This window comes from Panthera uncia, chromosome C2 (genome assembly GCF_023721935.1).
Source record: "Panthera uncia isolate 11264 chromosome C2, Puncia_PCG_1.0, whole genome shotgun sequence".
NCBI lineage: Eukaryota > Metazoa > Chordata > Mammalia > Carnivora > Felidae > Panthera > Panthera uncia.
The window spans coordinates 85,088,277-85,102,964 of record NC_064810.1 but is presented as its reverse complement, the minus strand read 5'-3'; the positions used below and the strand labels follow the sequence as shown (position 1 = coordinate 85,102,964).

The following is a 14,688-nucleotide window of genomic DNA, read 5'->3' as shown; positions in this document are numbered from 1 at the left end:
CAAAATTGATTGTTGTATGTTGTTATGATTTCCATTACTTACAACACAGTGTTTAGAATAAAATAAAACCACACATGTTGGCAGCAGCTGGGGATGTGATCTGATGATATTCTAAAAATAAGTTGCCATAATTTAGCTTTTGATATAAATGCCTTTCATGAGGACTGTAAATGGACATGTTTCTAATTCTAGACATGTTCATATAATTGGAACTGAATCACTGCATTTACTATTGCATTACAGAAAAAAAGAAATGTTTAACAATCTAATCTAAATTATAAGATAAATGCAAGTAAAAATATTTTTCATTTAAAAATTTAAAACTGATAGTTCCACAGAGTGGTGATGAGTATACTATACATATTTATGTGGATTTTACAGGGTGTTTCAAAAGTCCCTGAGGACATACAGGATTCACAGTCTCAGCGTGTCTTTGCATACAAATGCAAACTTTTTTCTATACTTGTAATAATAAATGCTGAAAATGGCTCTCATGTGTGTATAATAGAGATGATATTTTTGTTTTCAAGGTCACTAAGTATAAGAAAGGTCACAAATGCCATTTTCTGCATGGGGACTCAGGGACTTCTGGCTCATTCCTGTAAATTAGGTATCCACATAAATATGTATAGACATATATGTAGTATGCATAGTCACAACATAAATATATTTAACATTTAAGAAAATTTAGATATTCTACTGGTAAACTGACATATGTATACAATAGAACTTGTATTTATTCACAGGAATTTGATTTTTTTTTTTTTTGGTTGTTGTTCAAATGTACCATTAGCTTAATTGTTATTTCTTTCCCAAAGTTGTTAACAAGATTCCTTTATAAAGAAGCAACATGGTTTACTTGCATATACATTTTTTTAAAACTAAAGTTGAGTAATGAACATTAATATCCACAAATGACTAAATGATGGAATTTTCCTTTTTTAGCAATTTTGGTTTTCATTTTATATTGTATAATTATTTCATTGAAACTGTGTTTTTTAAAAATTGGTTCAAGTTAATGTTTTTTTTTTTTTTTCTTTTTGCTAGTTAGAAATCACAATGTCTGATAGATTAACATATGTCAGCTTCCTACAGGAACCCTATGGGTCTGCCCACCTGTGATGTCATAGTAAGGAGGGGCTTTTCTTCAGCAGACTCCTCCCTCGGTATCTCCTTCATCACCATGGCAACAGCCTTATCTGCCGCCCTAGAGCCTTTTCCCTATAACAGTGAAATCAACAATGACTTGTGTCAGGAGAAATCTTTAACTTATTATTACAAGATATTCTAATGTTTAAAGAGCAATCCAACATAAATGAAGAGGTAGGCTGCTGCAAGTGAATCTTGAGGCTTTTGGCTGAGGAGAAAACACACAAAATCTGAAAAAAGATTATTTGTGAACTTTTAGTTACCTACTTTTTCACCTTTACAGCTGACATATTTAATTTTAACATAGTATTTTATATGTATAATATTTTTTAAAGCAATTTGCATGACATGAACATAATTTTTATAGTATTGATTTAAAAACACTATGGATTGTCTATTATGTTAATTTACAAATTGTTCCTATAACATTCTTAAATGTTTTGAATGACAGAGTCTGCATCTGAGATCAGGATTAGGATCAGTGTCTGACTCCCACAGAGGGGTTTTGCTGGGTGGTCCCTGGAGTCTGTCATTTTTTATTGGATTGGGCATAAAAAGAGTAAAAGTGTCATAAAACTTCTAAAAATTCTTCAGTGGCTTAACATCACAGAAATTCACCCAGCTTGTTTATTTTGTGGAGATAGTATGACCTTGGTGAAAAAAGTCTGCAATTCTCAATGTTTTTGAGATTGAAGAATTTTAATGCAAGTTTAGAAATGTCTTTTAATTGGAGAATCCTATAAATCTAGGTGTAAATAAAGGATGGTTGATAACTGAGGCACTGATATATGTGTGTGTGTGTGTATATATATATATATATATCCCCACATTTTTTGTTTCCCACAAGCAGAATTTGGGACTGTAAAGGGGTATATTGGCTTTCTGTCATTTTAGTTTACCAGACTATTAAGTTTTTGTGAGTAGATATGGCATAATGGAAAAAACAAAACAAAATATCACCTTCCCAACCCAATTAGAAACATCTTATACTATGTAAAAATTAAATAATCTCTAACCATTTTAAAAACAAAACGTCCATTTTCTCAGGTCTCTGGGCAAAGCTTCCCTAGAGAAAATAATTTTATACTAAGAGCACATATGAATATCTGTGCTGTAAATCTACTTAAAATACAAATGTAGCATATAGAGATATCATAGGCAAAGATACAAAAATGAACATATGGGGGTTTGTTATCTGAAAGGTAATTAAGAGCTAGGGTCAATAATAACTCCAGAGGTTGATAAATCTTGATAGTTTCCATGCAGCAAAAAAGGATGGAAATGCATTATTATCTTGGGTTTGCAAGAGGGCTTTTAAGTATTTAGAAGGTAGATTTACTCTAGGAAGCAAAACTGTCTATTTTCTCAGGCATTGCTTCTCTAAAATGTAATGAGTGGCAGCTTTTACTTATGAAAACAAAGAAAAACTTTCTCTATAGATTTTAACATGTGTGAATCTCTTTACAAGGCGGAAAGTTTCTTTGGTGTGTTTTGACTTAAGAACTAACATTACTGAATGATAATGTGTTATCTCCATGATGGAATATCAACTACTAGAGATTTTATTAGCACATATAACAGTAGCAATTTTCATATGTGTTCTTGAAAGTTTATATGGCCACAATCCTTAGAATAACTGACTTCTGGAAAAATAAAGAAAAACAATGATTTACTGCATAACAAATTGGGGTGCATAATGATCCCAGGTTTTTTCTTTATGAAGCAATGTGAACTTCCTAAAACAGAGATGCATACAATTCTGAATTCTGGGAAAATATTTATTATGGCACTATTAAACTATTTAACATTTTTTCAAACTATAAACATTATTTGGATGAAACATTACATACTATAAAGTGATATCGCTTTAAAAGCTACACTCATTTGTAGACTAAATATAGTTTAACAAATATATTTGCAGCTTATTTTTTTAAAAGAGCAAAATCATTTGTGAAGAATTCTTTCCATGCTCCAAGAAGTTCTAATAATATAGCAATAAACAAAGTGGCATGCTTATATTTAAATTCCTAATATATTTAAAATAACAAGGTATACTTTTAAAATAATAATAATAATTCAGAATCTGCTCTTGGGCTAAGAAAAAGATGTCAATTGATAAGCATCTCAAAAAATTTCAGGTCAATATTTCAATATACCATTTATTTGAAATGCTACCAATCATAAACTACATACAGATATTTTTCACATGTGCAACTATTATAGCTAGAATTAGCAACGGACATGCCATTTCACTAAAACAAAAAACAAAACAAAACAAAAATTAGTCCTTTCATGCTGAACTCTAGAACAAAGCAGTGGTCAGCTAGAAAGGATGTATAATAAACACATGCGGTGCTTTTTATTTCTTGCAGAAAAACCCACCAAAGCCAGGGTCAGGTCACTTTTTTGAAGACAGTGCCACTTTTTCTTCAAGGTTACACCTACTACCTGAAAAGAGTCATGACACCCATGTTAGTGCCTGCTAGCAACTTTTTTTCTTTACACCTTTTGGCTTTTGAGTTATTACCCCACGAGCCTCACTGTTCTACAAGTGTGGTACCGTCGGAGAACAGAACGGGAAGGTCCGCCACAATGACATCTCCATGGTTCCAGACAGAGCATATACAACCACTGGCAAATCAAATGAATATGCTCATATAGCAAAGCAAGATTTCCCCCAGACCATATTGCCACCTCCACCTGGTATCTTCAAATCAAGCTGTGTTATCTCTGACATGTCCATTTATCTTGTGTGGGTAACACTTCTAGAATTCAGAACTTGGCTGATAATGGATTTGGCAATTCAGGGAATGATACTACTCTGCTTATCAGCAGCTGTGCAGGGCTGACAGTGATACACCCATACAAGTCTTTTCGTTTTTGAAGTCAGTGGCTTAAAACATTGTAAGAAATATGTATGCATAATTATCTAGACTTCAAGCTCAATTTTCTAAATATAACCACACCAAAGACTCAATATTAATCTATTATCTGAAACAATACAGAGAGAGCAAAAATGAAATATATGCTTAAGCATACAAGTGGATTTAGAGTACATTAAGCCTGTATGCTTCTGTGTAATTCTTAGCAACAACAGAAAAGAATAGTGCAATGTTACAAGTTGATTAGCACATTGGGACACCTTCCAGCAATTTATTTCAGCCTATTTCCTTTCGAATAATACTTCAAAATCACCTTTCCTCACTTCCTTTTTTAATTTCTTGAGATGGTATTGATTGTTTGGAAAACATCACCATATGTAGAGATTTCTATTTTTCTTGGTGATTTTCTGTAGAAAATTTTTCAATATTCTTTTTTTTCTTTTATCACTTTGTTTCCTCACCAGTGATATATATAAAATAATCACTTTTCTAACAAATAATAATTCTTGAGAACAATCTTTTTGTTAACTTCTATTATAAGATCAGGCATACATGAATGAAATGCAGATAGTACAGCAAGTGACATTGATATTTATTACGAAAATCTAATTTTGGCTCACTTGTCTGTGTTAACATAGTACATAAACAACAGAGTACAAAGTACTGAAGTCCCAGGATCTTCGCAGGCTGGACACCAGGCTGTGAAAGCTACCAGACATCTTTGGATGTGGAGGTATTGGCTCCAGGCCGGTCTCATAGGGAGGAGAACTAAATTATTTGGAGAAGCTGCTATGTGCTGGGTACTCTGCTAGGTGTTTTATCTATTTTTATTTGTACCATCACATGAAAGCTCTGTGGGGCACGAACTGTCTTTGCCAGATTGATAGTGAGGTGTGTGTGTGTGTGTGTGTGTGTGTGATGGTGTGATTTGGCTGAAGCCTCAAAGCCAGTATGTGGCTAAACCAGGACTGAAGGCACAGCCACCTCCCAGACTGTGTGCTTCCTTCTCTCCCACATCCCCCTCACTGATTGCTATAAATGCAGGTTGTTTATACCACTTAAGTTTCGAGAAGGAGCCACTTCTCAGTATAATCGCAGAGTGTGGGTCTAAGGAAATATTTTTGAAAAACGTTTTCTTCAGTGTGCAACGGTCAGTAAGAATCAGCCATCCATGACTTCACTCATGAGTATATTTTGAATGAAATGTTTTTGTTTTATCATTATGGAAAACTAACCTACAGATTTCATGTATATACACTTCTTTTCATTCCGTAGATCTTATCAGGTTTATAACCTTTAGCATCACTTTAATTCTTATTAAATGTTAACTTGATGCTATTAAATGCCATCTTTACTAGGATTGTCCTGAGGTTTTGGGTGCACAAAATACTTCAAGTATACAATTCCAAAGTTCCATGTCCCATTCATAAGCAATTTTGTAGTTGCAAATTCTATTACTGCTACTATGCAGATTGTAATTTAAAAATCATTTTTATTATTCTTAATCTATCAACAATAATCCAGAGTGCCTTCAACAGAGATATTCAAAAGTAGAAATGGAGAAAAAGTAAGTTAGGGGAAAAGTAAAAGACTATAATACTAAACATCACTGTTAACCCCAAATTATCTAATATATGAATTTAAAAAATAGACTTTCTTTTGTTATAATTATAAAAATTAATACGTGCTGTTGCCAAAAATTAAGAAAAAGCACTAATAAAAAATAAAAACAGCAAACCTGACATTTTCATGCATTGTCCCAAAGTTTCATATTTACAACATTGGAGATTAAGTAGTTTTTTAGGATGAATGTTTTAAGAATAGGCAAACTACCATCAACTTTACAAGTTTGAGTGTATTAAATATATTTCTTCATATATACATGTAGGCAAGTAAATACTTGCCACTGATATTAGTTTAACAACGTTGTTTCAAATGAAATGATATTCAGTTTTGCATATGCTGAAAAATTATAAATCTCATAACTTCTGGACCCTGGACTTAAACGCACCTGTAAGAAGGTACCCACAAAAAAGCTAATTTCTGATGGTTGTCTTGTCTCTCACGTGCAGAGACAGGATAACCTTTTTTTACTTGGGAAGGTAAATGTCATGGTAAGTGTCATTTTCCAACATGGGAAAATGTCAGAACAATGCTTCCTGGTATCCTCTGAATGCTGGTGATCCCTGCCTACCATATTGTGTCCTTTCCCATTTTGTGTGTTCCTGTAGCTTTCTTCAAACTAGAGGAGGGTTTAGACCAGGCTGGTTCTATCACAGTTACAGTTAACTCATCCCCATCCCCTCCTCCAACAGAATAATTTTAAATTTTAAAAGCCATACAAATAGAACTAAATCTGGGTCTACTGGCTAATCCTTGTTTCTAATCATATAGAAGAAAGCACAGATCCAGATGTAAACAACTAGGATGCATGGACAGAGATTCTTAACCAGAGATTCATATATAGAATTCACAAATCATAATGTATTCACTATTGGTTCAGTGAGGGCTTCCATATAGTTCTTCCTTACTATCCTGTTTTTCTTCCACAGCATTGTTTTTCCAGATGAGAGGTACACTCTGCTCCAAGCCATCACCTATTCTAGGAACTCTAGAAATTCTTTCATTTCTCCTATATAATGGTTGTGCCCCTGGTGTGTGTGATGTGCTTAACAGTCACTTTCTGTTGTACCCTTCCAGACTCTGCAGGTGGTGGGGCTGTGCAGGGAGTGGGTTCAAGAAAGTCATGGATAACAATCTCTATGGTTGTTAACTCTAAACCTCCACCCACAAAAGTCACCAGGATTCTGAGCCCCCCACATGCACATTCACACTCCTTGGCCTGAGTGATTGGTGCAGAGGGATATTGACTACCATGCGGCCCTAGCACTTTTGCCTTCATGGGTCCCTTCCTCCATTAAAAAAAAAAAAAAAAAAAAAAAAAAGTCAAAAGTCGCATCTTATGACTGTGTTGTTATAAAGACAAACGTAATCCAGGCTGGATTTATTATTACACATCCATTATTATAACAGTCATTTTGGGGGCTCTGATTTTAAGAGAGATTAAAACATTTTTATGGGCCCTTAAAAGCATCTAGTGCCCTATATACTGTGTCCACAGTGCCTAATGCCTACATTGAGCCTGGGTCATGTCTTTTCAAGAGTCAGTGTGGCGTCCCCAGGTCTGCTCTGCTGTCATCTTTGGGGGCTCTATTTTGGCTGTGGTTGTTCCCACCCTAACAGGCCCCTTTGCTATGGCCACTGCTATCACTATTTTTGTTAGGATTCAGGGAGTCTCCCCTAACAGTACTTACAAATCTTATTGGGTGCCCAATCAGTAGCTTTTATCTTGTAGTTCTTAAAACACACTCAGAAAATCTGGAACATTTAGGCCGAAGGCAGAAAACATTGCTGTGTAAAATTGATGGGATTCTTAAAATGTAATCTCTCCACACCAGACAGCAAGGCTAAGCACTTCATTCTCTCCTGCCTCAGGGTGTGTTCCTGACCATCCAGGAGCACTTCTGAGAAAGTTGAGTCACCCTGTGTCTCTACTTTTATTAAAAAAACAGCCCTCAATGACTAGAGTCACCAACTGGTTCCAAAGTTTTCCTCACTGTTTTTTTCAATTTCTGTTCCTCAAGAGAGAAACAGAATTGTTTCTTGCCTTGCACTCCAAATTCCTGAGTTGTGCATTAAAATTAGGCTCCTCCCAGGGACCTGGTTATAATCCTCTATTTTGTAAAATGGTTTTTGATTGTGTCTCATCAAAAAACTGCCTTGTGTGGGTGGAGACTATGCTCATTTCTTTTGAACCATTTTGTACGATTAGGTATAAAATAGACACTCAAGTTTACTTAATAAATACAAGTATTAGATGCTGTTTTCAAGTTATTTAAGATACTGAAATCACATAATATGGCCAACTTTGACAGGAAGTGAATTCTGAATTAGATAAAAAGTCTTAAAGACATTTAAATAAGTTTCAAGCATCTAAATAAAAATTCATTAATATTAATAATATGTTGCCAAGTAAATATGTTTGAAATTTGCTCTGAAGGACAGATAAGACTTATTTTTAATTAATAAGATCCATTTGTCCACAATTTACCATTTGTTTGTTCTGTTGAGAAGGTTAAACATTCTCCCGCCTAAGCCTAATTGTCACTGTGTCCCTGGGGCTTATTTACTTGTGTGCTTAGCAAGCTTTCTTGACAAAAGGTCAAGGTGACAGCACTCGGTTCTCATTCACCTATAACCAGTGATGAATTGGTTAAGTTTACTATCACGTTTACTCTGACTAATGTGGCTCTAAATTACTTAGCACCTATTTTATCTCAACATTGAGATAAATATAAACAATATATATTTACATATTTTATTTAATATATATTTATATATTATGTAAATAATATAAATTTGGTAATTAAGAAGTAAATGTAGAATAAAGTATTGTTTTCTTGTTTTGTATGATAAATCCAAAATTTGTTATTTAAAGTTATATTTTATAATATATTTATATTTTAGAGACTTTTAATAATATGAGAAATACACAACCAAAAATGTAATCTTAATTAAAGGTTACTCTTGTTACTTTCAGTCCCTTGTTAAATATCTCAGATGATTTGCAAAACAAGGTACTTTTCTGGGGTTATTTATAAGAAAAAGGAAACCAGTGAAAAACACAAAGTCCTAAAGATTACCTTGTTATTATTTTCTTTTTGAAAAATGTCTCCCCAAATGTAAGTACTCCAGACTGCTTGAATCTTACTTGCACAAATGGATGGATGTCCCAACATTGAAGAGAAAGTATGATAATTATTCTTCACCAGCATGGGTGCTTTGAGGATAAGGAAGTTGAGACCTGGCCTCTTTCTGAGAAGAATTAGGAGAAGAGGTCTTGAGGTCTGGTTTCTAAGCATATGCAATAGCCAGGTTAGTGCAGTATGTAAGATCTTAGACTGTTGAAGGTAGGTGGGAAGGAAACTTTGGAGGAACCATTTTACAAAAATAAAATATGGTTTCTTTATCATTTCTGTCTTTTCCAGATTTTCTAAGATTGGAAAATTTTCCAAAATAAATACAATAAATAAGAATCCTTGCAGGTAAATATGTGGTTAAGACCATGAAACAGTTTCTGTGAAACTTACTAATCAGTGATTAGATGCATCCCCCAACCTCTTGCCCCTAATAAGTAATATATCCATATACCAAGTCAAAAACAAGTCACAAGAAAGAATTTCATCCTCCTACTAAATTGGAGACCTTTAAATGTTGACAGTTATCTCAGAGCAAAGAGACTGAGTCCTCACACCCTTTTTAAAATAGATGGAAAGACCATATATTAATATATTGCTACCAAATTATTGACTTCGAGATAGGAAATTTATCCAGATGTCACAAGGAAGAATTATACTGCATCTGTTTTTTTTCTAGAGGAGGACTATTAGGTAGTGAAGTGGAATTTGTCCCCTTTATTAATGCTTCAGGTAAATTCTATTGCTAATTTTTGAACAAGGGTAGTGGACTTGGAGCCTAAGCACCCAGTACCCTTCTTTGCGGCTTTCCTCATTTTCTGGAAGGTGCAAGTGTTTTTACCAGCATGTTCCCCAGTCACCAAATGCTCTAGTTTTATTGACATAACTTAAGAAAAGTAAATTAAGAAACTAGGCCAATTCTAGCCAAGAAAGTCTCAGCTAAGGTATTCCATCTGCCTGACTTCCCTGAAACAGCTCTAAGAGAGAAGCTGAGGCTGTGGGAATTCCTATTCTAAAATTCTGGATCAGTCTCTGGCACCTCTGCTTACCTAGATAGTCCTCTGGGAGTCATTGGTAATGTGTGGGTTGGCTCCTCCCTAATGCCTCCCTGACCCTTGAAAGGGAATGAATAGTCTCTCTCACCTTGTGGATAAGAGTTAGGGAAAGAATGAAGAGACCTTGGAACTGTGAACTCTAATGAGTGTGTGGTCAGGTATGGTTGAAGGGATTACCAGTTAATTGACCCCGTGCAGCCTCCACAGTCTGTGGAAGAGAAAGAGGGATGGCCATGCGGCATGTGGGCACCAACACTGGGACTGAAGTCAGAGGACAGAAGTTTTAATCCCAGCTCTGCCTTTTATACATTATTTTCTCTAAACCTTCATTTTACTTTCTGAAAATCAGATACAGTACTTCACAAATTTGTGAGAATTAAATAAGATTATCTATGAAAGCACTTGCACAATGCCTGTTATATTGTAGGTATTCAATAAAAATTAGTCAACTATGAACTGTTATTGCTTAGCTCATGGGCTCCATGGCCTAATTGTCCTTATGAGATGGATGGCAAAAGATGCAATATTATGTTTGTGAGATTCATCCATGGAGTAAGTGTATGACATTCTTACCACTGCGCAGTATTCCATCATCTGAATATATCACCATTCATATGAATGAATATTTATCCATTCAACTCTTGATGGACATAAGGGTTGCTTCTGGTTTTTGGCTAATGTAGAAAACACCGTAATGAATTTGAGTTTGGAGGCCACAGAGAATATATGAGGAGCAAACAACTGAAAAATAGAGGTGTAAAGAGTAAACAGACTTCCATAACAGCAACAGAGGCAGAGAATAGTCACAGTACATATAAGAGGTCTTATCCATGAGCAAATTAAGTCTGAATCTCTGCAGTCAACAATCAAACACCAGGGTTGGGATGACCTAAACCAAAAGGGACTAGTAACGCACAGAAATCAAGGATCAGAAAGCAAGACTGGGACATTGAATCTAGCAACCAGTGGATAACGAGAAACCAGTTTCTAATGAGCTGGGATTAATAAACGTTATGGGCTGAGCTGTTCCCTCCCACCCCCTTCCAAATTCATATGTTGAAGGCCTATCTCCCAGTACCTCAGAATGTGACTCTATTTAGAGATACGGTTTTAAAATGAGGTATTTGGGTGTTCTCTAATCCAATATGAATGGTATTCTTTTAAGAAGAGGAAAACAGGACACAGAAGAAAGACCATGTGAAGACATAGAGAGAAGACAGCCATCTAGAAGCCAAGGAGAGAGGCTTCAGATGAAGCCAACTCTGCCAACTCCATGATCTCAGACTCTTGGCCTCCAGGACTGTGAGAAAATAAATTTTTGTTGGTTAAGCCATGCAGCCCGTGGTACTTGTTATGGAAGCTCCAGTAAGCTCATAGATTAAGTGAACAACTACTGATTACAAAGCGGTCTTCCTTTGGTACCTCAGAAAACTGTTTAGAAATATCCAAAGACAATCAGTATGTAGCAGGGTTATTTATAAGCTTTCGCAGAGAATTCCTTTTGTTACTTCTAATCTGCTCAGAGACTTCTAGATACTGCAAACTAGACATTCTGAACGCAGGTGGCCACAATTGGCCACTATTGTAGTGTCCTGTTGGGGACTATGACCTACTTGTCAGGGAGAATTGCCTAAAAGAAACTCAGATGAAGATCGTGCCTGGAGTGGTCAGCCTGCGCCAGCAGGAGCTGTGCTTCTCAAACTGAATTGAGGTTTCTGCCACATGACCTCAAATTATAGTTTGGAACTTCTTGAAAAGAATTCTCTTGTAAAAAAGCATTTCACTTTTAATTTCAAAATCTGACTTGCCCAAGGAAGTTATTTATTCCCAGCTAAAAGTTTATTAAATTATATACATCTTAGAGATTTCAATTAGTTAATATGTACATCAGTTAAAATAGTTGATATGTACATAAATATAGAACAGTTGAAAAAAAATAGAATAATTGGGAAGTAATCATGTATTACAGGTAGGTTTTTTTTTTTTTTCTTTTCCACAAGCTCTTGCTAATATCTCTGCAGTTTATTTTGTGGCAGAGCTTATGGCTTGTCTCTGGCTGTCAGATAACAGCCTGGACTGTTCTGTATGAAGACGTCAGCTTGGGACTTTAAAGGAATCAGGATTTCTGGAGTGCCTGAATGTTTTAAATGAAGTCAGTTTTCCTCTTTCTAATCACCATAAATCTGTAACTCACATTTCTATTATTATGCAGGTGACACATAAAACAGTTCATTTTACTCTTCTGTCAAACTTTCTGGCTAAAATCACAGTCCTGATTAACTCCAAATGTAGGACACTGTTATAAATATCAATAGATGTATGAAATTTGCTCTTGAAGTTACCACTTAAAGACCTATTAAAAAAGAAAGAACAACCTCTCGACTCTCTCCCCTACCTTGTGTATGGACACCCATGAAGACGAGAGGCTGTGTTGAAAGGACAACCAGGTGGACCATTCAGTGAGTCAGTATTCTAGTGGTTTTGAAGCCAGTGTCTCTATTGTGTCTAGACCCATGTCCTGTGCTCTATATTACATGTTGCCTTTTTTGGAAGTTCTCCTTCAACTGACAAAACGGGAAGGGAAGGAAATGGCTCAAGCTCCTACCTTTCCTTTGGTATTATTCCATTTGCTCATCTATCAACTCCAAGCTGCCAAGGGACGCTCTAACCCAGTGGTGTGTGGCAACATGGCTTTATATACATATGGCTACTGAGGCTAATTAATTGGGTTCTGTGTTCACAGAACATGGGGCATGAAGTTGGAAACCCAGGGTTTAATACTCAGAAACTACCCTTTCCATTCTTGTGTGACCTAAGGCAGAGAATTTTGTTTTCTCTAGGTTACTAGTGGGAATGATACTATAAATTGCTTCACTGACTCTGCAGGGTTTTTGTGATAATCAACTAGGTGATATGTAAAAGTGAGCATTCAGTAGGCTCTAACAATTCTATAAATCAGCCAAATCTCATTTGTTAAGTAAATTATTTTCTATATGTATTTGAGAGTCTATAGTATCTAAAAGAACTATTTATTATTTTGAGAGTAATTTGATAATGCCACACTACAATGAGATGAAAAAGTTAACGAACTTGCCCTAACAATAGAAATCCAAAGCTAGTCTAGATCTGGCCAACTCAAGCAACAACTGCAAAACTCCAAGGTACCATTAGATTGCTAAAGAATTCACAGGGTGTTTTATGTGCTCTAGGATTGACAAATATAGAGCCATATTAGGAAATGTATTCAACCAAAGTTATATAATCACAATAACAAAGATGACTCTCAACTTTCAAAGTCTAAGAAAGGATTCAGTGTAGAGAACCTTGAGATTATTGAAACATTTCCAGCAGTTCTAAAAGTATATATTCCTACTAATTAGTTCATTGGTTTGTCTGATGAATTATTAATAGGCACCATATTCATATCTTGTTTCTAATTCTGAAGAACTAGAACAGTTTGATGAACCATTTAGTTCACAAAAGTGTTGGGTCATTTTTACATTCTGCTTCAGGCAGATTGTATGTGTCTCCTATACTGGAAATATGTTCATAATCTGTGTCCCAAGTCACTATAAATAGGCAGAAGAGTAATTTGATAATGTTAATTTTAAGCTGCCTATGAAGCTTTTCTGAATCTCTTAAAAATAGATTCTCTGCTATCCTCTAAAATTTTTTCCTCCTAACTCTGAGATATATATCAAAATAGATTAAGTTAACATTTAAAAGAGATTTGGCCTAAACTCATTTCATCTTGCTAAATAATACAGTATGGTCTTTCAAGTTCAAAGATAAAAAAGCAACTACATGGTACAGATATTTCATTAGACTGACTGAAATTACACTAATTGTAGGTTGATGTTATATGTACAGAAAAAAGTTAATTACTTAACATGAAGATCCTAGTTGTTCCCATATCAACATATGCCAAATTTTGTAAAACTTTTAAAAGTTTCTCAGAAAGTATAAGAGGTCTTGGATTCTCTACCTAAGATATTTATTTTTTTTCAGTTTTTATTTATTTATTTTGTGGGGGAGAGAGAGAGAGAGAGAGAGAGAGAGAGGCACGAGTGGGTAAGGGGCAGAGAGAGAGGGAGAGAGAGAATCCCAAGCAGGCTTGAACCCACAAACTGTGAGATCATGACCTGAGCTGAAATCAAGAGTCAGATGCTTAACCAACTCAGCCACCCAGGGGCCTCTCTACTTAAGCTACTCCTATAAACACTAAATTGAAGAAAGCTCCAAATGGTTTAAACACCTATCCAAATCAATTTATCTGAAAATTTACACTTACTCCTCTTTTCCCCCCTACCAACATTAACAATACCACATTATCTCCTTCCTTCTAGCCAATTAATCTGTTCAGGTACAGTAAAACAAAAACCTAATTAACCAGCATTCTCAATTAACTTTTCCAGAAAATTTCATGTTTAGAATAAAAATTAACTTACAAGCAAATAAGCTCATTTGAAAGATTCTGAAGATTCCAAGTTATGTACCACAGTCAGTCTATATTCATTCAGCCTATCTCTGACACCTGGGGACTATTCAATCAGGAAAGATGCACCAGGGTAATAGCCCCGAGGCCTGTAATATCCCCATTCTTCAAAGAAAGGATTTGGTATAGTGTATTGCACTTAGTGATGCAGAAAGAAGCAGAAAGATGCAGAAAGATGCATTTAGTGATGCAGAAAATTTCTACATTTTAGGAACATTTGCCACTTTAAAAAAGTTTTTTTTTCTCCTTTAGTCAATCTTGATGTGATGAAAATTTTCAATTAAATATGACATTCAAATGGCTGTGAGTGTTCTGGTTAATTGAAACGCTGTCGTATATCACTAGATTAA

General features: G+C 35.2%; 1 protein-coding gene across 2 annotated transcripts in view; it reads right to left on the bottom strand.

Moving 5' to 3' along the window:
* PEX5L (peroxisomal biogenesis factor 5 like) overlaps positions 1-14,688 on the bottom strand; it is a 169,371-nt gene that overhangs the window by 99,715 nt on the left and 54,968 nt on the right. For both annotated transcript variants that reach the window (XM_049629577.1, XM_049629579.1), the window contains one exon: positions 1,117-1,221. In XM_049629577.1, coding sequence (XP_049485534.1) covers positions 1,117-1,221 — 105 coding nt within the window. Of the gene's footprint in view, positions 1-1,116; positions 1,222-14,688 lie in introns of those variants that run through there.